The sequence below is a fragment of the Actinia tenebrosa genome, unplaced genomic scaffold (genome assembly GCF_029948245.1).
Source record: "Actinia tenebrosa isolate PJP-AT-01 unplaced genomic scaffold, QUT_ActTen_1.0 PGA_scaffold8__29_contigs__length_14323225, whole genome shotgun sequence".
NCBI classification, from domain to species: Eukaryota; Metazoa; Cnidaria; class Anthozoa; order Actiniaria; family Actiniidae; genus Actinia; species Actinia tenebrosa.
Genome location: NW_028292585.1, coordinates 10,341,054 through 10,360,954, shown reverse-complemented (window position 1 = coordinate 10,360,954; position 19,901 = coordinate 10,341,054). Strand labels below are relative to the sequence as shown.

Here is a 19,901-nt window from a genome sequence, read left to right as displayed (position 1 = left end):
AATAAATCACAGAGACTAACTTGTGTGGCTGCAATAATTGGGTCCCAACCGGTTATAAGTCCAGTCATGGAAACCCACACCAACCATCTTCTTTCCTTTCAAAAGGAAACGGGAAACTGCCATAATTCATTAAGAATAAAGGGTTTTCTATGGTTTTGAAGTAAAAATGTTAATTGGTGCTACGTTCTAGTCATACTTTGAGTCTTTTACCAAATGAATTCAATGCAATTTACCGTATCAATATTACAGAGTTATATATTTATGTTCAAAATTGAAGACAAAAGAACTTCATAATTATATATCAGGCCCTGTCCACACGTTTCCGGAAATTTTTGTATCCGCAAATATAGAAAATGTTTGCGACAGCACGCAGCGTATTCGAATCTTTTTCACCGTCCACACGTATCCGCTTTTGTAAAATTTGCAGATACGGACACAAAAATTTGTGGACACGTGTGGACGCAACCCGTAACCGTAAATAAAATAAAAAATTGCGGGTACAAAAATTTGCGGATACGTGTGGACGGGGCCTCAGACAGCTAATTTGCATGAAACATTTCACCCCTTGAAATTCACACATGAAATTCATGGGATACGGAAAAACTCTAATAGATTAAATACACATGGTAACGATATTTTCACATGTGAAAATAACATGTTATTTTAACATGTGAAAATATTAGTTTTTCGAAAAGGAGAACATAGTTATTTTATGGATAATTATATGATAAAATTATTTCTTTCTTCTATACTTCATTCATTCATTCATTCATTCATTCATTCATTCCTGCCAAACCCCCAAAGTGGGGACTTTGGTCTTTTCCCACAAAGTGGGGAGTATTGGAATCCATTAATTAAACATAATAATACGGTATGCAGTGGTTTGGAGGAAGTTAAAGGTAAGCAATTTCGGCAAAAAAACGTTTGATTTCCTTTTTTTTAAAAGTTGCACATTTCAAACTTATCAAAGTGGGGACCTAATATTTCTAATTAGGACGAACTGGTACTGTTAGTACTATGTGGGAACCTCAGTCGTGCTTTTTTGCAGTTATCATTGAAAGTGACTTGGTACTTGAGAAACCAACCAGTATTCAGGGAATTTCAGTTACTTCGGCTTGGCGCGTGGTACTGAAACTCAACCAAGGAATCGTTTTCCTCCGCGCTTTCTCTGTCCACTGTGGAACGAACAAGCCCTCTATTTATTTTAAACGTAAGGCGTAAACGTAACAGAGAGTTTTTAAATAATATTGTGGTCGGAGCCCACAGAATTTGCTGTTGCAGAGACATTATTCAGATTGTTATTCGGTTCTTATGCACTCGAGAATTTGGGTAACCTGATTTTGATGCTTTCAGCAATGCGGGGACCTGGTTTTGTGCACCCGGCAAATTGGGGACCTATTTTTGATGCATTCAGCGATGCGGGGACCTGGTTTTTATTCACTCGTCAATTTGGGAACCTAATTTTGATGCATTACGCAATGTGGGAACCTGGTTTTTATGCACCCGTCAATTTGGGGACCTAATTTTGATGCATTACGCAATGTGGGAACCTGGTTTTTATGTACCCGTCAATTTGGGGACCTAATTTTGATGCATTCAGCAATGCGGGGACCTGTTTCTTATGCACTCGTCGAATGGGGGACCTAATTTTGATGCATTCAGCAATGCCGGAATGGTTATTATGCACCAAACTGACCTTTCTTAGAATTTTATAATCTTCTGAATAAGCTTGGATAGGTCAACAATGACAACAGGAATAAACGAACAAATGATATTTTATTTCAAACATACAATAAAGTAGTGACAAATGACATCTTGATAAAGCGCTTTAAATGGTAGCAATGCAATTTTAAAAGAATACGTTACAAATTACTTAAACCTAATGAGATGCAAATCCAAAAATTTTTTTAGGAGGGGGGGTGTGCGACCAAAGGACTAGCTATAAAAACATATTTGACTCAAAGGTTAAATGACCACCACTACATAACCGATAAAAAAATATATTACTAAGATCATATATTTACAAGAAAAAATCAGTGACCCCCCATTTCCACTCGTAAATAAATTAATGAGCCCCTCCTTAATTCCTGTGCCCCCTCCTAAAAAAAGATTGCTCGGTCGTTCGTTGTTCTCCAATGCAATGATGGCGAAATATTTTAAATCCTCCTGAACAATCAGGGAATTAATGTACTAACAATTATTCACCAATTAAGTAAAGGTGAGGCGCTTATCGGTAAATATCCACCGATGATCACTGAGCTTGAGATGAATAATCGTTTTAGTATCATTTCACAGGTGATTATTCGAAAGCATTGATTTATTTTCTAAAATTAATTTTTTCTCCGAAAGAGGAACACGCAAAAAACGAAGCGAGCGCATTCCTATATAATCACCTGTAGGTGACTAGTAGGTGATTATGGAGAAAAAGTCCAAAGTTCTTGACCAATCAGCGCGATTTTCTATAATTACCCGGGTAATGATACCAATGAAGTATACTGTATCAATGAAGTGAAGAATATATATTAGAAAACGAATACCAACTCTTTTTGCTATAACAATAAATGACGACTTTGTAAAGGCCGTTTTTTATGCACTTTGAAAGTTAGCGCAACTCGTAATAACTACTGTCGTGCAAATTCACTTATCGACTAATAAATGTATAACATTTTCAGTCGTTATCGAATCAGGCGTAAAAATGTAAAGAGAGCGCCTTACCCGAGATTGAGATTAGATTCGCTTTGGGCTCTAGTGACACGCTTAGAAGCCGTTCTAAAACAAACTAAAAATCCATTTCGTTGTAAGATGGTACGATAATGCAAGGCCGACAAGATAAGACTTTGACAATACAATTACCGATTTCTTTTCTCTCTTACATCATTAAGACCCAGGCTAATACACTAGCAATTAATGATAAAAAGTTGCGTTTCCAAGGGCCAGACGTCGAGTTTCTATGGCACGCCTAACGAGTTTAGATTTTGTCCCGGCCACATTTTATCGCTGATTGGCTAATTTTCATCTGTTTTGACAGGTTATCATATTTTTTTACGGTGGGAACGTTTCGACATGCAGTTGGAAACGCAAAGTTTTTCGAACTCGAACGGCGAAAAGTGATCGCGGTTCACGCTCAAAGGGAAATGGACGCAACCTTATTGTTATTTTACAAACCGACTTTGCATATGCATATACTCTGAAACATAGCCCATCCTATATATGCGAAATAAATAAAGGATATTACATGGGCGCGAGGAGATATGAAATTTATGTTCGAGTGTCGAAAAGATCACTCACGAGTGAGCGCAAAGAAAACCTCCAGGCGCCCATGTAATATTCTGTTTATTATATAATTATCCATAAAATCAACTTAACAAGCTTTTATTATTATAACTAACTAATAGCTTAAATATACATGGTAACGATGCTTTCACATGTCAAAATAACATTTTGTTTTTACGCCTCGTGGATCCACACTACTTTGACAATGTGATGGCGAAATTTATCGTCAATAAGAGGACAGACACATAAAAATCTGTTGTCAATTTGTTTTTTACAATAACAAAAACGATAAAAACTTCTCCTTTTTTCTGATCAAAACAACTAACGGAAAGAGCGCAGGCTCGTTGACGTCAGCTTTATCTGTCTGTCCTCTTATTGATGATAAAAAATAACCAATCAGCGCGCGAGAAAATTGTTAAGTTATTGTAAAAATCAGTTTTTCGAAAAGGAGTGATATATAAGGTATTTTGTGGATAAGTATATGATAATAAATAATATTAATAAATGTCAACTTCTCTGCCCTGTTACGGGGATCGGATAGTGGATTATGAAAGTATGATGAAGAACCCTAGAGATGGACCATTAGGAATTAGGGAGGGGCCATAGCCAATTATTCTGGAATATATGAAGCAGTCTAATATAGCTATGACAGAGTGCAAACACTATAACCATGAGATAGAACAAAAGCTAACTACAATGACACTAATTTCTGCAAAATCCTTTGTCTTCCATTGGGTTATTTGGTGCCGAATTAGTTATTAATGTTTCACGCTTTTAGCGTTTGCCTCTACCAGTAATCTCAAACTTGTAATTGTTCACCCTTTTGTTTTCATCAAAAACGAGAGGAAAAAATAACGAGCAACTTGTTCGTTCTTACACTTTCTCATCTCCTTGCTCGTTCTTTTTTTCGTTTGTTGACCAAAAACTTTACTTGGTATTTTATTGCCTTCCAGTCCCGGTTTCTCAATGCATTACCAGCTTGTCTGAGGCAGTTTTCGCATGCTAATTTGTTGGGAGCTTTACCTTCATCCCTGATCAATCGATCGAAGTAGGCTATTAAAGCTTGGGTCTCCTCTTTAGACCACGGATTTCTTCCCTTTTCTTTTCGCTTGCATTTTATTTCTGCAAAACGAAAAAAATATATATGATGTGATTATATTATTAAATGATATTATGGATGTAGCATACACTTAACATATGGACCAAAAATAGTTGTAAATAATATAGGAAAAAATGCCGGATGCCAATGCTCGAAAGTTTCACCCGGTTTTGATATAAAACTGATGTTATGTGAAGGGCCCAGATTCGAAACGTCAGGTTATCAATAAATACATTTTTATTGAGTGTACTGATCATTTTCTTGCTTCCGGGAAGGAAGACCTGGCTATTTTTTTCGGTTTCTAAGAAGTTTTAACTTACAACCAGCGAAAAATTCTTCAAAATTAGTAATAATGAATCACCAAAATCTCAAGACGACATATTACCAAAAAGGTATTTGTCTTTGATGAAAAGGTCTGAAAAAGTTTAAGTGGAATTCAGGAAGTTGATAAAAACTCATGGTTTTCTTGGTTTATCTTCAGTGTAATAAAATTTATGCAGCACAGCTGACGTCACATTACCAAATTGAAAAAATAATAACCAGCTTTAGGCCCTGGCTAAACAAGGAAACCTGTTTCCCTAAATGTTTCCTAAGGTGGCAAAACTGCCAGGAAACATTGGGAAACAATGTTTCCATGCGTCTTGGAAACATAAAATGTTTCTGCCGCACAGCAAAACATTTTTTGCGTCTTGGAAGCAAAATGTGTTGCACGCAGTAACTTTTGCATGTGGCTAAACTTAGAAACATCGATGAAACATGCACGCGGTTTCACCCCTTCTCATCTTTTCTTTCCTCTTACTCCGACGAAGGACTAACGTCCGAAACGTCAGTTTCACAAAGCTTAATAATAATAATAATAATAATATCAAAATAAAAATAATAATTAAAAAAAAAAAAAATTATTATTATAATTATAATTATAATTATAATAATAATCTCAATGCCATTATAATATATATATATTTATTTATTTATTTAATAATAGAATTCAATTAACTATTAATAATAATAATAACAATAATAAAATTTATGATAACGTTAATAAAGAGATTTATGAATATAAAATAACAAATATATGTACAAATTACTTATTTATCGATAAAAACATATTTGTAAAATATAATAATAATGATAATAATAATAATAATAATAAACTTTATTAATGTGTCAATAATACCTAGTTTACATGTGAGTAAACTAACTGGGGACACCTATCTAGCACTATATCTAAGTATATAAAAATAACTAAATGAATTTACTATATATTACGAAGTAGCAACATACGAATAAATTTCTCTTTAGTTATGATAATTCTAAATATATAAAACATATGAAATATATTTATTTATTTATAAAAGAATAAATGAAATATAATGAAAAAAATATATTCTCGTTTAGCCAGGGCTTTATAGTCTATGAAATAAATAGACTCTTTGCCGGACTTGGTCACGTGCCTGGATTAGCAAAGCATCATCTGGTGAGCAAGCAAACCCCCGTCACGCTTCCTCATTTTATTTTAAGCAATCGAGAGATTCAATATTGAAGTTAACTAGAGGTTCAGACTGTGAAAAAAGTAAATCTAAACCTTTGACATTTTGAAATTGTTTACAACAGATAAGATGGAATGTAAGTATTAGTTTAGTTCAGCAGATGCAGTTTTTTCTTGAACAATGGATTAATGACCAAGTCAGAGAACAACTGCTTATATGCACTATCATTATTATTTTCTGAATCGAAGGTCCTTACGAAGAAAATCTCGCATGAAAATTAACTAGTTATCAGGAAACGTCCTTAATTGAAACTAAAACAGTAAAACTAAACTTGCTTTTTAGTGTTCGCGCTTTGTATTTTCAGGGTGCAAGGTCAAATGTTACGTAACTTTTTTTTTTTATTTCATAAATAATAAAATGATTTTGCAAAGCTTACCTATTTTTCTTGGTTTCTCCTTTTTTCTTGACTTTGTTGACTTTGTTGGCTTTTCATAACAGTCATCTGTAACACAGAAAAATGATGAACATTTGTATTTCTGCAAGAAATCTAAGTAAACGTTCAAAGAAAATGTCTTTTTGTTTGCATTCCTACTTTAATTGCATACATTGATAATGATAAAAAGGTAAATTATAGGCTGTGAAAAGACTTTAACTCCGACTTTAACTTTTTCATCTATTGACAGTGAATAATTTACCTTTATATCATTACTGCTTGAACATTAGAAACACTGACGCAGCTCACACTAGTTTTTAGCTAGTTATCTCTTCTATATAAGCATTATTAACTTACATAATCTCTTCTTTTCATTTGCATAGGTCATTTACTGAGACAATCAAAATATAAATTTTGTGTTTTTTGCAATGTTTTGAAGTTGAATGAAAATGCACTGCTTTTATATGTATGTATATTATTATTTGCAACTTCAAACATTTTTATCTGCAAGCTAATTATGTTGTGGTAATTGCTGTTTTTGGTGACTGCTATTTTTGCTAATGGTTGTGGTGTTATTCCTTAAAATGGCACAAGGGTGTGTATTGCAGTGTATTTAGATTGAATATCACTGCAATTTTCATAATTATTGGGAGAACGAAGTTCAAAATATCATTATTTTGATACCTTTTATAATTTTACTGGTGGCAGTGGAAAGCCAAATTCCAAATAGGAACTTGCAAGTTCAGTGTTTGTGTAACTATGTTTTGTTTACAAATATGTGTACACAATTTTCTATCCCTTCAAATCATGTTTTGAAAAATAACTAGTGAATTTTCGAACATTTTTTTAATGTTAAAAAGCAAAGATTATAATATAGAAACTTTTGATTCATTTTATTTTAGATAAATTTTACCAGTGAAGACCTACAGTAACCTTAGTTAAATTGTCACCCATATTGCACCTGGAATGATCAGTCAATAATAGATTTTTGATTGCACAATAAATTTACCTTCATTTGTATCAATGTCCTCATCAGTGTTGTCTTCAATGTCACCACTAGAGCTGCTATCCTCATTGTTAACATCATTGACATCAACATTGTCTTCATCATCAATGTCATCATTATCATCATCACTGTCATCATCTTCAAAGCCGGTATTTTTTGGTCTTTCTGAAATGTCTGTGGAAAGGGAGTTTGAGGAGGTTTGAGTTAGGAAGGCAAATATCGTTGAGTTGAAGTATCATTGCATGCGTTGAGCAATCACAGGATAGCAGATGCATTTTGAGAGTGAAGAAGCATCAATAGACCATGCAAAGTTATCCAAGTTTTTCACCTACATGTATACTCACCATCAACATTTATGTCAGAAAGAGATCTTCCAACAAGGTTTTCTATATTTCCTGCATCTACAGCCAGCAACAACTTGCTAACCTTGGCCAGCTCCAGAGTGGACTCATGAAGTCGGTAGTACTGGCGGTGAATTGAAATGTCATGCCCTAAGTGCCTTGCTAGCCAATCCATGTCATTTTCTGTCAGGCTTCCTACCTGAGCCACAGTAGCAATATACTTTCTCAATTTTGTGCTTGTAATTAGCTCTGGCCTTTCTAAGTTTCCAACACAACTGAGAGTTTTTTTCATGCTCTCCCATCCTCTAGCATAGGACTGGGAATCCTGGTTTGCTCTTGCAAAGACATATTTGTTTTTTGTCGACACCCCAACTTGTTCTCTCTTTGAAATCAAGACATCAATTGCATTTTTGACATCACTAGTAAGGATGATAGGCACTTTCCGTCCTCTTTTCCCAATCACTTGCACCAAATCCAGACTGAAGAAATAAAGAAAGTTTTTAAAAATCATTAGAGGAATTTAATACTGTATAAGATACAGTGCAGCCCAGAAGCATGTGTACATTTATCGCGATCTTTGCGCACCGAGTGCTCGCGATCTGCTCGCAATTTGTTCGCAAATGTGGTTTAGCATGTAATTTAATTAATGCATTAGCCAAAATAACATGTGACTTTTTGGAGTTTACTGGGGGCAAACAAGAGGTTGACTGAGGGGCAACTATCAGATATTAAGTCAAAACATGTCAAAATAAGTGCTCGAAGTATTGACTATTTCTACCACATAAAAGTGGAAAATGAGATGAAGACAACCTCCAAGATTCTAAAAGCCATACAAAATGCAGCTATTACTGGAAGTGACATCTATTGCATGTGATAGCAACCTATTGACAATGTCAAATTCTACCATACTGTAGCTAGATAAGATTTGTATGCTGTCCCACATGATGCAAGTACTAGTAGCAGGCCAGGTAGTTGTATATATTACAGGATTTACTGTACCTTTCACAGAGATGTCTTTCAATAGGATTTAACGTTTTCTTTATTGCCTCACAACCACTTGCTTTCCATGATGGTCTGTTTTTGTAATCACTGATAAGCAGTCTTGATGCTTCCCCTGATCTTCTTTTGTTGAAGATAATGAGCCTAACTTGTGTGTACTGAACAAGCTCTGTCCAGCTTTGTAGCGAAGGCTTTAATGTGTTTACCTAGTAAAAAGTAATAATAATTGCAATTTACAATACTTGAGAATATACTGATAAACAAAGCATGATGAATTGCTTTTTGCCAGAAAAAAGCATGATGTGAATGTAGATCTTGGTTAGAAGCAGGTTTATGGTAGTACTGTATTAGGATAGCATAGGCACTTCAACTTCCTTATTCCAGCAAATTGAAAATTGTACCAAGCATTTTCATTTTACTTAAGAAAATAATCACTCTGCAGCAATTTACATAATTTTATAATACGAATAGTATTCCTTGTACTGTATTTGGATTCTGGAATGCTGTCAATGAAACAATTCTAGTTAACAAGCATTTCAATCTTAAATTCTCACCTCTTTAATCAAGTGCTTCATTTTTGTTTCTGTCAACTTTCGGACTTTAAGGAGATCGGAAGTGAGGGGAGTTAGTTCTTCACTGGATTTTCTGCTCTCTAAAGTTGCCAGTGAGCATGATGACACCTTATCACTCCATTCACATTTCATAAGTTCGAGGAAGTGTTGAGTACTCTTGATTATCTCTTCATTCTTCTCTCGAAGGCCCACACCTTTGTAGATTTGGGCACATTTGTTGAGGCTGTGCCCAAGTTTAAGGCCAAGTGAGGGGGTTTCAGCTCGGGTTTCATTTTCACTCCTGTGAAACCCACACAATTTTCTGACTGACCTGATGACCAGGTCAAAGTTTGCCGGATCTAAAAAGTCCCTCAACATGCCTTCCTCTTCTTCATTAATGACCCTCCTCAGTCTTGCTAACTCTCTCATCTTTGAAGAAATAATCAAGGCTTTTCTTTCGCCAGCTTTCTCGATAAGTGAACTTCCAAACATCAAAATTAAATCATCTTTCTTGCAGATAAAAGAAATGTCATCCTTCATTTTGCAAAGGACAAGTTCATTGAGTAGTTTATCTGACTGTGGTGACGTAAATGGCAACAAAAGCAATTTGCTTTCCATTATCATGCTTCTGCATTTGGTTTTATCATCTTGGATGTTTTCATTTGTCTTCGTATCTTGAAATGGGCAGGTTTTTCTATGCCGCCAGAGGTCTGCTTTTCGTAGAAAAGCAAGACAATATGGGCATGGGAGAAAATCCTTTGGGTCCACTGTTGTATTGTCGGTTGGTCTTTTTCTGACAATCAGCTCTCCTTCACCACAGGCTATTACCTTGGCATTGTGATGATAGTTGCCTTTAAGTTGGATTTTTCTCAATGCCTCCCTCCGTTGTTTTGAATTCTTGTCAAATGCAAAGGCAGCTGCAACTTCACTTTCATTAATGTGCTGATCTTCGAGGTGTCTTGCTATCTTTGCATACAACTTGTTACAATAGTAGCAAGCTTGTTTCTTGTCATATATTTCTGTATATTTCTTATTGAAATCTGACAAGTTACTGATAGATGGTATTTTCGGAAATCGGTTGCATAAAACAAGCCAACGCCACGGTTGCCAATTCTAATTTCTTGATAACTCCGATGAATGGAGCAACGGAAAAGACCTTTTCGTGTTGAAGGTTAGTATGTTAATGTTTTCTTTTATTTGTATAGACTAGATTTGAAAAACAATGATGTTTCAAGGGAATTTATTTCGAGAAGTCTTTAGTCACGCAATCGCCAAACAATGATTTCTGCATATTTAATGAGTCAAAATAAAAGCTCTCGCAAAAAGCGCACAATTATTTCCCCAAAATAAAAAATACATTTTTCAAAAGAGTAGTTTCCCAATAGTTGTTGACTATAATTTCATAAGATTTGGAAGGATGGCACATAGGGAAACTCGCAGTTTTCGAGATGCACTGACCAGCATTGTAACTCAGTGCCCATTGCTTTTTATTGTGTAAAATAATTCTGAGTTGTTCGATTTTTATGAAACTACTCTTAATTGAGCAAATAAGAGTTGTACTTTTGGCAGAAAGTATTAGAAGGCTATTTGGATTAATAGTTTTGATACACGGACCAAGCGAAAGTAAGCAATTTTCAGCCATCTTTTGGCAGCGAAAATCGTCCCTGGAGCTCAAACCGATTTTTCCCTATTTCTCGAAAACAAAAAAGTATTTTTCAAAACTAACCACACAGCGTTTCTTCCTTCATCATGCACTACAAAACGCCAAAAGTAGAGCGAATTCGAAAATTTGAGCTTTTCCACATATTTCTGATTTTGTTTGATTTTTACAGACAGTCGCTCTTAAATATCGTACTTACTTCGATCGAATAAATTTGCTCTTTATTGATATTTTCTTTTTTTGTTTGAATCTTTTCCCTTGTATACCAACTAAGCCGTCTTCTAAAGTTTTAAACAACCCTTTCTCGGGACGCTTACGCTTACCCGCCATTTTGAAAGCTGGCTCCTCCACGCATACGCTATATTATTCATGTCCAAAATGCGCAAGCCTGGGGCGAATGTCTCGTCTGAGTGGCCAATATTTCCGTATGTCTCAAAAGTTTCGAAGCAGCCGATTGTATAGCTCACCAATTGCCCTATAACGCCACATAAAAAAATCTTTTGTTTTAATGCTAAGAATCATGCTCGTGGAACAAAACAGCAACAAAGAACACAAAGAAACTGCGAAATATTGTATTTTTTAGAACTTAGGAAAGCAAGAATAGCCACCAAATACCGTATATATTGTATGATAAACGAAAGCTTATAAAATGTTTGAAAAACATATATACGATAAGCTGTTATCAGATATTTTCAAATTAGCAAAACAGGGGAAAAATAAAGCTGTAAAGAGCAGCTGGAAAGATTTTTGAAAATTAATGACTTCAAAAGTTTTGAGCGGACGTCTTTCAAACTTTGCAGTTTTACAAAATGTAACAAACATTTCCTGTGAGTTTTGAACACCTCAGTGAGCTGCAGTGTAGAATTAGAGTACTCTAGTACAAATTCTCATTCTTTTTATCAGCGTTAGGCTTCAGGGTCCATTTCTCCAAAGCAGCTTTAGATAAAGTTAGAAAATGGAAAATGCTCACAGATTTTCTGAACCTTGAGCAGAGTACTCATCCTCCAAGATCTCAAGCGCGATTTAGAAACTCATAGGTCAAAGAATGGAGAAAATCGTTAATAAAGCAAAGTTAACGCACCAACACTTAACAGCAGTTTAAAGTTATATTAACAATAATTCCGATTTCAGTAAAAACATGCTCATTCCAGAATTCATCTTTCCCTTAAAACCCTTAAAGGTCCAGTTTTTCACAATGAATTTTTTTGCGTTCGCGTATTTATGCTATTGCTTGAAGTGTGAAAAAATCTAAAAATATACAGTACACATTCAGTTATGGAAATTTCATTATTTGGGCCAGGCTTACTCAATTATGGAGGCTTTGTTCCTGTAACTCTGTCACCATTCAATCTTACAAACAGAAAAACTAGTCGATTATTTTATTGCATGCATACTTCAAAGAACTTACAGCTTCCAATTATATGAAAAATAAATGAAATCAACTGCGAATGTGAAGTATTATAATCAGAAACTAGGGGAAAATATCCTGCAGCTGCTGATACAACAGGTAAGTTTTAACGCTCATTTGCCAGCCTGTTTACGGAGCATGATATAAATTTGCTGTTTAATCCACTCTTTGTTATGAGGTGCATACATTTTGTCTGAAGTACACACTAAACAGCTAAGATCAGTCAATTCGTCGATGAAATCAAACAGTTGGCTAATATCGTAAGTAATGGATGGGGTACTTGGGTTATTTCGCTTCAGATGCTCTTCAAATATTTTGCAGACTCCTGTTGTAAAAGAAACAAAAAATAAACTCAAGTATTCAATGATTTCTTGCTTCTCTGAGTTGTCAGAAAACTACTTTGCATTATCACAAAATATCGTGATTTGTCATAACATCCAAAGCAATTTTAAGCCTCTACCTTAGGCATCTGCAATAATTGCTCAATCGGCACTAACAAATCACGATGTTTTGCTCAACCTTGTCGAATAATTGCTTATCATCATTGATATGAAAGTCCCAGAAAAAGGTATCAGCAAGAAAATCAGGATCTGTACACACGAGTGGAATTGTAGCAGGGAGATGTAGCGGAGACATGTAGCAGCTGAGTGTTTAAATGTTGTGTTTTGGTTGATGCTACCTTTTGTTGGGACAGTCCCACCTTGAGTGGACGTTTCAATTACGTCTCTGATACATGTCGCTGCGACACGTCCCCACTCCATTTTTGTAGGTAGGTAGGTAGGTAGTTGGGTAGGTAGGTAGATAGGTAGGTAGGTAGTTGGGTAGGTAGGTAGGTAGGTAGGTAGGTAGGTAGGTAGGTAGGTAGGTAGGTAGGTAGGTAGGTAGGTAGGTAGGTAGGTAGGTAGGTAGGTAGGTAGGTAGGTAGGTAGGTAGTTGGGTAGGTAGGTAGGTAGTTGGGTAGGTAGTTGGGTAGTTGGGCAGGTAGTTGGGCAGTTGGGCAGTTGGGCAGTTGGGCAGTTGGGTAGGTAGGTAGGTAGGTAGGTAGGTAGGTAGGTAGGTAGGTAGGTAGGTAGGTAGGTAGGTAGGTAGGTAGGTAGGTAGGTAGGTAGGTAACTTGGAGCTCCCTTTTGTAACCTGGGTACGTTCCCTAATGTAACTTGTGTCTATTTTTATTATATAAGTACTGAGATTTACATGTTCGCAAGCTATTTGATAAAAATCGGCTATACGTTTTTCTTCACTAGTGAAGAACATCGTATCAGCACTATGATTGGCTATATGATATTTTTCACTAGTGAAAAAAATCATATCGAGATTTCCCACAATTCATACAGAAAGTGTCAGCTTGCTTTTGAGTGTTTGTTGTCAAAAATTCTAAACATGGAAGGTTGTTGCTCAAGATTTGCTCAAATCGACTCAATCACTGAGTTTATCAAGAGCCAGGAAAACGAAAACACTAGAAAAAAGTCAAAGAACGATGTGGCACTCCCAAGGGAATTTTTACAAACGAAAGGAGAGACGAGTGCTATAGAACAGATTCCTGCGAAAGAACTCAACGAATACCTCAGCGAATTCGTCCTCGGTGTCCGTAAGAAAGAACCAGCCAACGAAAACTACGAACCAAGCTCTTTACAGGCTTTTATAGCTGGTTTTTAAATTATGTGGTGAGCATCATCAAAGACGCTGACTTTGAACAGACACGAAAAGCTTTGCAATCAAAGCGAGAACTCAAACAGAAAGGAAAAGGAAGTATTATATTTTTCGTATATTAGTCATTAGGTTATTTTTTGATTGCTTTTCACTTTAATATTGAACAAGTACACAAATCTGATCTAAGTATACTTATATTTACAAGTTTATCACACTATAGACATTTCTATTTCAGTTAACCAATTGTTCGAGGTTCAATAAATTTTTCTCTCAACTCCAAGTTCAAAAAATCTTTACTCGTAATATCTCAGTACTTATAAAATAAATAAATTACATCATGCTTAGTTCGCTTGTACGGTTTTTATTCACTCGTTGTGAGAATCAAACTCACTCGCTCGAAGACTCGCTCGTTCGTTTGATTCTTCATAACTCGTGAATAAAAACCGTACCCGCTTACTAACCATGAAGTAATCTCTATGTATTTTAGCTTATTTCTTAATGTAAAATGGTGCATTTATGAAAGATATATCAATAAAAACTAATTCTTCTATAATGCACCTGCGGAAAAGGCATAATATCATAAACTATCCGTTTCCTGAATCAGAAAAACTTACAAAACAACGTTGTATCAATGTATTGGTATATTGTTGTATCAGTCTATCGGTTTATAGTTCTATATTTAATGTATCATAGTGTTGTATCTTGTGTTGCATGGTGTGCTGGTATATTAGTGCAGCCGTTATGTACCAGTATGTATTCGTGTGTTGTATCAGCACATTACATAGTGTGATGGTATACAGTCAATTGAAGAATCGTTGTCCGGTTCAGAAACATAGAACATAAAAGCTGAGACCGAAATGGCACATGGGAAGTACGTTAATTAGATGCATGCTGTGACTGGCGACCTGTGGCATCATCCACTGTTTCTAATACGCGTTTGGCATTCTAAACTGACTGCATGGATGGTGCAAATGAATAAATTATAATATCATTATGTCATTTCCCATTTGCCATTACGGTCTCAGCTTTTATGTTCTATGTTTTTGAACCACACAATTTTTGAAATAAATTATCTATAGAAACATTAAAACTATTTAGAGAACATTTTTTTGTTTGTCCACTGGAGGGGAAAGAAACTGGTTTTTCTAGACAAGTGGGTGCTAAGAAATCCACTTAAAATTCAAGGAGTATTCAAGGAATTTTGCTAAAATCATAAAACTGAAGTGTTTTTCAAGTGCGCTTGAAAACATGATTTAAATTCAAGGAGTTAATGGAGTAGCACGAACCCTGTAGAAAGTAAAAATATATACGATTGTTTGAATAAAAAAAAACACTTTAATTCTTGAAGAATACTTCTTGATACATCTGTTACTACATAAAAATGTTCTATGTTGTCATTCTTGGCCTTAAATTTGTCCTAAAGCGATGTTTTTTGTGCATTTGTGAGTTTCGCTTTGAAATCATGTGGGAACCCTGTGGTGTGTACACAGATGTTGGTAGTATGTACGTACATACATATGTATGGACGGACAGGAGAGTGGCGTGATCAAACAATGAAAAACCAACTCAAAAGTTACCAATTTTAGTTAAAACACAGCATAAAAATAATAATAATACCTTCCATGCATTCATCTTGTGTTTCATAGTCAGAATAGGTTCTTGTTTCAGGCCGACTTCCAGGCTGGACAAGCAATATTGTATGAGACTGTCAAAATAAAATAATAAGTAAGTAAGTAACTTCAAGAAGCCATAATTCAACCAAAAATTGACTCAACATTTTGACTAAACATTGTTGACAGACCAAGATGCTTCATATTTTTCACCCGGAGAACCTGGAGAATACTCTCATAGCACAGGAGAAAACAACACATCAAACAAACCTAATTGACCTCCTTGGCTTTGGCGTAATGTTGTCCCATTTCAGACCACATGTCATTCCCTTGAGAATTAGATTCTTCATTGGAGTTGCATCCATATTCATGTGTCTTCTCATGTGCAACTGAGCGCAACCGTTAAACAAAAAAGAATACTCTAGGGAATGACATATTGTCTGAATTAGGACAACATTTTGCCTGTGCCGTTAGTTGGATTTATCAGCCCGATAGGAAAGGTGTATATGCGTATGAGAATATATATTATATATAAATGCAATATATATTTGTACTGCGGTCGTAATGTATCATTAGTTAATGTATCATTAGTTAATTATAAAGGCACAAATGTGGAGGTATTATTTATTTACTTGCAAAACTTTTACAGAATGGACATACTAATTGGGGCTACCCAACATCAATCTCACAACATGTTTAAAAGTGGTCACAAAATGAGTGCAAGCACTTTAAGAAGTGAAGAATCTATTTATTCTAGGTTGTGATTTGCAATCTGGGAGAGTGTTTTGAAAATAATAGTTCCCAGACCCATAATTGATGTCCTATAGAAATCCTTGTTTTGGTTTTGTAATAAACAAATCAGTTCAATTAAGGGGCTCTGATGAAGAATATGCTATTCAGCTTACAAAAGCTACTAAATTTCATATGCTAAGCACATGTTAGGATTTGGCAAAGCTAATCTAAGATTTCTTTATTTGATTTCACATTTTGACCTTTTTTAAGTTTTTAAGTATCGCCATATATTTTCTTATAACATGAAAGCAAAGAAACCTAGCTTGGGCTACATGTGAGCTATCATGCATGTTCATATTCGATGAAAGGACATACACACGCTCGAGCAAAATCGTTCAAAGATATTTTATCAAAGTATATTTCAAAATACATATTGCCAATAATGATGTATTCATGCCAACATCACCAAGCTTATATATCATACAAATAGCATTATATAAAATAAAGAAATATCAATCCGGTCAGCTTAGTCAACTGTTACACGTAACTGAAGATCATGGGCAAGCTGAGACAAAAAAAAGCAACAAAAATACCTTTTTGTTGGGAACTTTTACATCCTGCCTAAGGACTTTGTAAGATTTCATAGTCTCATAGAGTAAGAAGTCTAAAATACTCACCATTTTCCATGAAAAGCTGAAGTCAAAATGTACAATTTGAAGGCAAAATAATGGCGAACAAAGAATACTACTGAGCATGCGTTGATGAGCAGTGCTGCTGGCTATTAAAATACAGCACAGGAAGCCCAATCATTGTAATACTCACTCTTGATATTAGTGTAAATACGGCCAGTGCTGCTGTTAAGTACTTGAAGCTTGAAGGAAATTCAGGCTTAGAACAGGACTTGAACCCGAGATTTCTGTAACCTTCCACTCAATTTTCTAACGGTCCATCTCTATGCCAAAGGGGTATCTAAGGGCCTCTTTACGAGGAGGGAAGGGTAAAGACCGCTTTACAAATCAGGCAGGGTAACCCTAGTTACACCTGCCAGCTAGGGTCAATAGATAGTTCAGCTTTACAAGTGCCTGGGTTAACTTTATGGTAGGAATGTAAAATAAAACAAAACGGCAAATCAAATCATATTAGCAGTAATTTTGCCACTTTAAAATCTATTTTACCTGTTAATATCCGCAATTTCACAGACAGAATATAGTAACTTTTTTCTGTAAAGCATTTTGTTAGTATGCGAATTTCATCTCTTTTGGTGCTTGTTTTCAGGCATTGTCATCCTTTTCTTTAATTGAAACTGATTAGTTGTCACACCAACAAGGATTAACCAAAGCTTTTGGTGCGTAGTAGCTTGCTACCTTTGCGGATTGAAGTACGTATAAATAAGACCGCCTGTAACTTCGTAGTTCAGTACAGTTCAGAGCCAGTACTAATAAAGGACTGGTGAGATTTGAAATCTAGCGCCAAAAATGATGTGACCCTGCCCAGCAATAGGAATGAAATTTCCTGCCGTCCCTTTGGGCTTGGCGGCTTTAAATATCACGACCCTCCCCCGAGAGATACCTCCCAAACGAAACTGAAATAAGACCTGTCCTTGAACATACGTATATCCAGAAACCCTAAATATTTATAAACCTAGGAAATGATATATGAGTGTATGAAAAAGCGTCTTTCTTTGTTATCAATGTAAGCAACATCTGCATATAACCGTGAATGAGAATAGGCTGGTAATGTATGAGTTTTTGATAGAAATGTTATGGGATGGACCGCTCTCGGTAGAGCTACTCGGGATCTTTATTCCACTTTCTCTTCACTCTGACTAAAACTAATTACATGAGCTCTATTTATAATAACTTCATGACAGGTGTCATTCTACAATCAATATGATATTATCGCTGTGCCTTGATTGGCTAATGGAAATAGTAAATTCCTGAGTGTGATATCTTATTAAGAATAATACGAGTGAAAATCATAGAACTAAACATAACTTAAACCAAGGATAATATGTGAATATATGGTAAATGTATAGAAAGGTCTACGAGGAATATATGTATCATAAGATTTAAAAGAATAGTGCTAAAATAACTAGGCAAAGGGGTAAAGAGTGTGTAGGGCGTAACCATAGGTGTACATGCTAATGGGAGGAGCTAAGTAGTTTACTTGTAAATTCAAAGCATACCATCATCTAAACTCGTGCGTGATGGCAGCCTTACTGAAATCTTATATCGATATTTTCAATAACTAATTGATCGTTCTTTATCTTGTTTTCATACGATAAGAAATAGTAATTAAAAAACTGATGTCTAGCTTAGTCTGTAAAAACATTCATTTTCTCTCTCATAACAGAAATGCCTTGTCCATTTCGGCCTCTGTTAGGTTTGGGGGTTAAGTTTTGGGGTTTAAGTTTTGGGCAAGGATTTGAGAAACCCAGGAGCTTCTGTTATGCATGATCACTGTATTGGGAAATAAGGTTTGGCTTTTTTTGGAGTTGAAAGGAGAAGAATAAGAATTGGTAGAGGTAAGAAAGGGAGAATGAGAAATTAGAAATGAGTTTTGGGATAATTAAAGTATGGGGTATTACTGTAGTTGGAATGGGTTTCTGAAATACGAATGAGGTGTTGGGGGGGCGGGGGGGAACGGAACAAATGGATCTATGGACTTGTTTTAAGGCGGCGAAATACGTGACACAAAATCATGCAACTTGTCGCACAGCATTGTTTTGTTGCAAGTTGAAAATCACTTTTGCGCGCTTTTCACCCCAAACCTTTAGCAAAATCATTTGTTGCGAGTTCAAAAAGTTGTTGCACGAAGTAGAGCGCCAGTCAACTTTGCGCAACATGTTTGGTTTTTGTTGCTCGTTTTTCATCAAACACACAACGTGTCACGCAACATTTTAAAAAGATCTCGCTGCTGATTGGTCGCGAGGAGTCACTTTTCCTGGTCCGATCAAAGTCCAAACTTACGCGAGGGAAACGCTAGGGCAGAACGTGTTCCCTTGAATCTAGACAAACATGGCGGACCTATGGGAGATTTCGCCGGCAAAGTCTTCGGACAGTGAAGATTCCGAGATCAATTTCGATAAAAGACTGACCGAAGAAAAGAAGACGGAACTCATTTCAAGTCTTCAGAACTTCACATGTTTATGGAAAACGGGTTGCGAAGACAAAAAGGCCTTAGAAAAGGCAATAGAGGAAGCTCTCCCATTCTGACTCTGTCTTAGGGTTTTTAGGTGATCTGTTTTTTATTCCAGGCTCCTCGTCGAGCGTAAAACTAAGGAATACAACAGCTACGGCCCGCTTTCGCTATGTGCAGCAGCGGCCGCCATATTGTAAATATACTCCTAACCAATCAGCGGACAGAGTTTACTAAACTCGCAAGAAATGATTATGAATGGTTATGAATGATCTTGCTTGTATACGCGAACTTTATAGTGTGGGTTACCTTTGTTTATTACGAAGAACGCCTGGGAGCTTTCAATCTGAGTTTGACTTTTCGCTGTTTTGCTTTTGGCCGTTTCACAAATCGTCGACAAAATGTCGGAGGCCAAACGGAGAAATTTCAAAAGTGAAAGTCTTTCATGACAAAATGCTGGACGACAAAGTCGCTTGAGACGAAATGTTAAAATGTCTTGTGACAAAATAAC

The 19,901-nt window shown here is 35.8% G+C and overlaps 2 protein-coding genes across 2 annotated transcripts; both read right to left on the bottom strand.

Annotated features, from left to right (window-relative positions):
* Positions 1-1,757: 1,757 nt before the first annotated feature.
* On the bottom strand, positions 1,758-12,068 carry LOC148905145 (uncharacterized). The gene is made up of 6 exons (XM_089024023.1): positions 9,196-12,068; positions 8,642-8,847; positions 7,646-8,121; positions 7,305-7,475; positions 6,299-6,364; positions 1,758-4,395 (listed from the first exon to the last, which is right to left on the bottom strand). The coding sequence occupies exons 1-6, from the start codon at positions 9,814-9,816 to the stop codon at positions 4,157-4,159; spliced, it is 1,779 nt and encodes a 592-aa protein (XP_088880149.1). The 5' UTR covers positions 9,817-12,068; the 3' UTR covers positions 1,758-4,156.
* A 148-nt stretch (positions 12,069-12,216) lies between these two features.
* Positions 12,217-17,018, bottom strand: LOC116308959 (enhancer of rudimentary homolog). Its single transcript, XM_031719472.2, has 3 exons — positions 16,930-17,018; positions 15,528-15,615; positions 12,217-12,585 (listed from the first exon to the last, which is right to left on the bottom strand). The coding sequence occupies exons 1-3, from the start codon at positions 17,005-17,007 to the stop codon at positions 12,374-12,376; spliced, it is 378 nt and encodes a 125-aa protein (XP_031575332.1). The 5' UTR covers positions 17,008-17,018; the 3' UTR covers positions 12,217-12,373.
* Between the last annotated feature and the right edge of the window lie 2,883 nt (positions 17,019-19,901).

Coding starts and splice junctions, on each gene's coding strand:
- LOC148905145 (XM_089024023.1), bottom strand. CDS start 9,816: ATGATAATGGAAAGCAAATTGCTTTTGTTGCCATTTACGTCACCACAG. Junction 8,848..9,195: donor TGAAGCACTTGATTAAAGAG/GTGAGAATTTAA, acceptor ACTTTTTACTAG/GTAAACACATTAAAGCCTTC. Junction 4,396..6,298: donor GGAGAAACCAAGAAAAATAG/GTAAGCTTTGCA, acceptor TTCGTTTTGCAG/AAATAAAATGCAAGCGAAAA.
- LOC116308959 (XM_031719472.2), bottom strand. CDS start 17,007: ATGCTCAGTAGTATTCTTTGTTCGCCATTATTTTGCCTTCAAATTGTA. Junction 15,616..16,929: donor TCAGCTTTTCATGGAAAATG/GTGAGTATTTTA, acceptor TTATTTTGACAG/TCTCATACAATATTGCTTGT. Junction 12,586..15,527: donor ACAAGATGAATGCATGGAAG/GTATTATTATTA, acceptor CTTTTACAACAG/GAGTCTGCAAAATATTTGAA.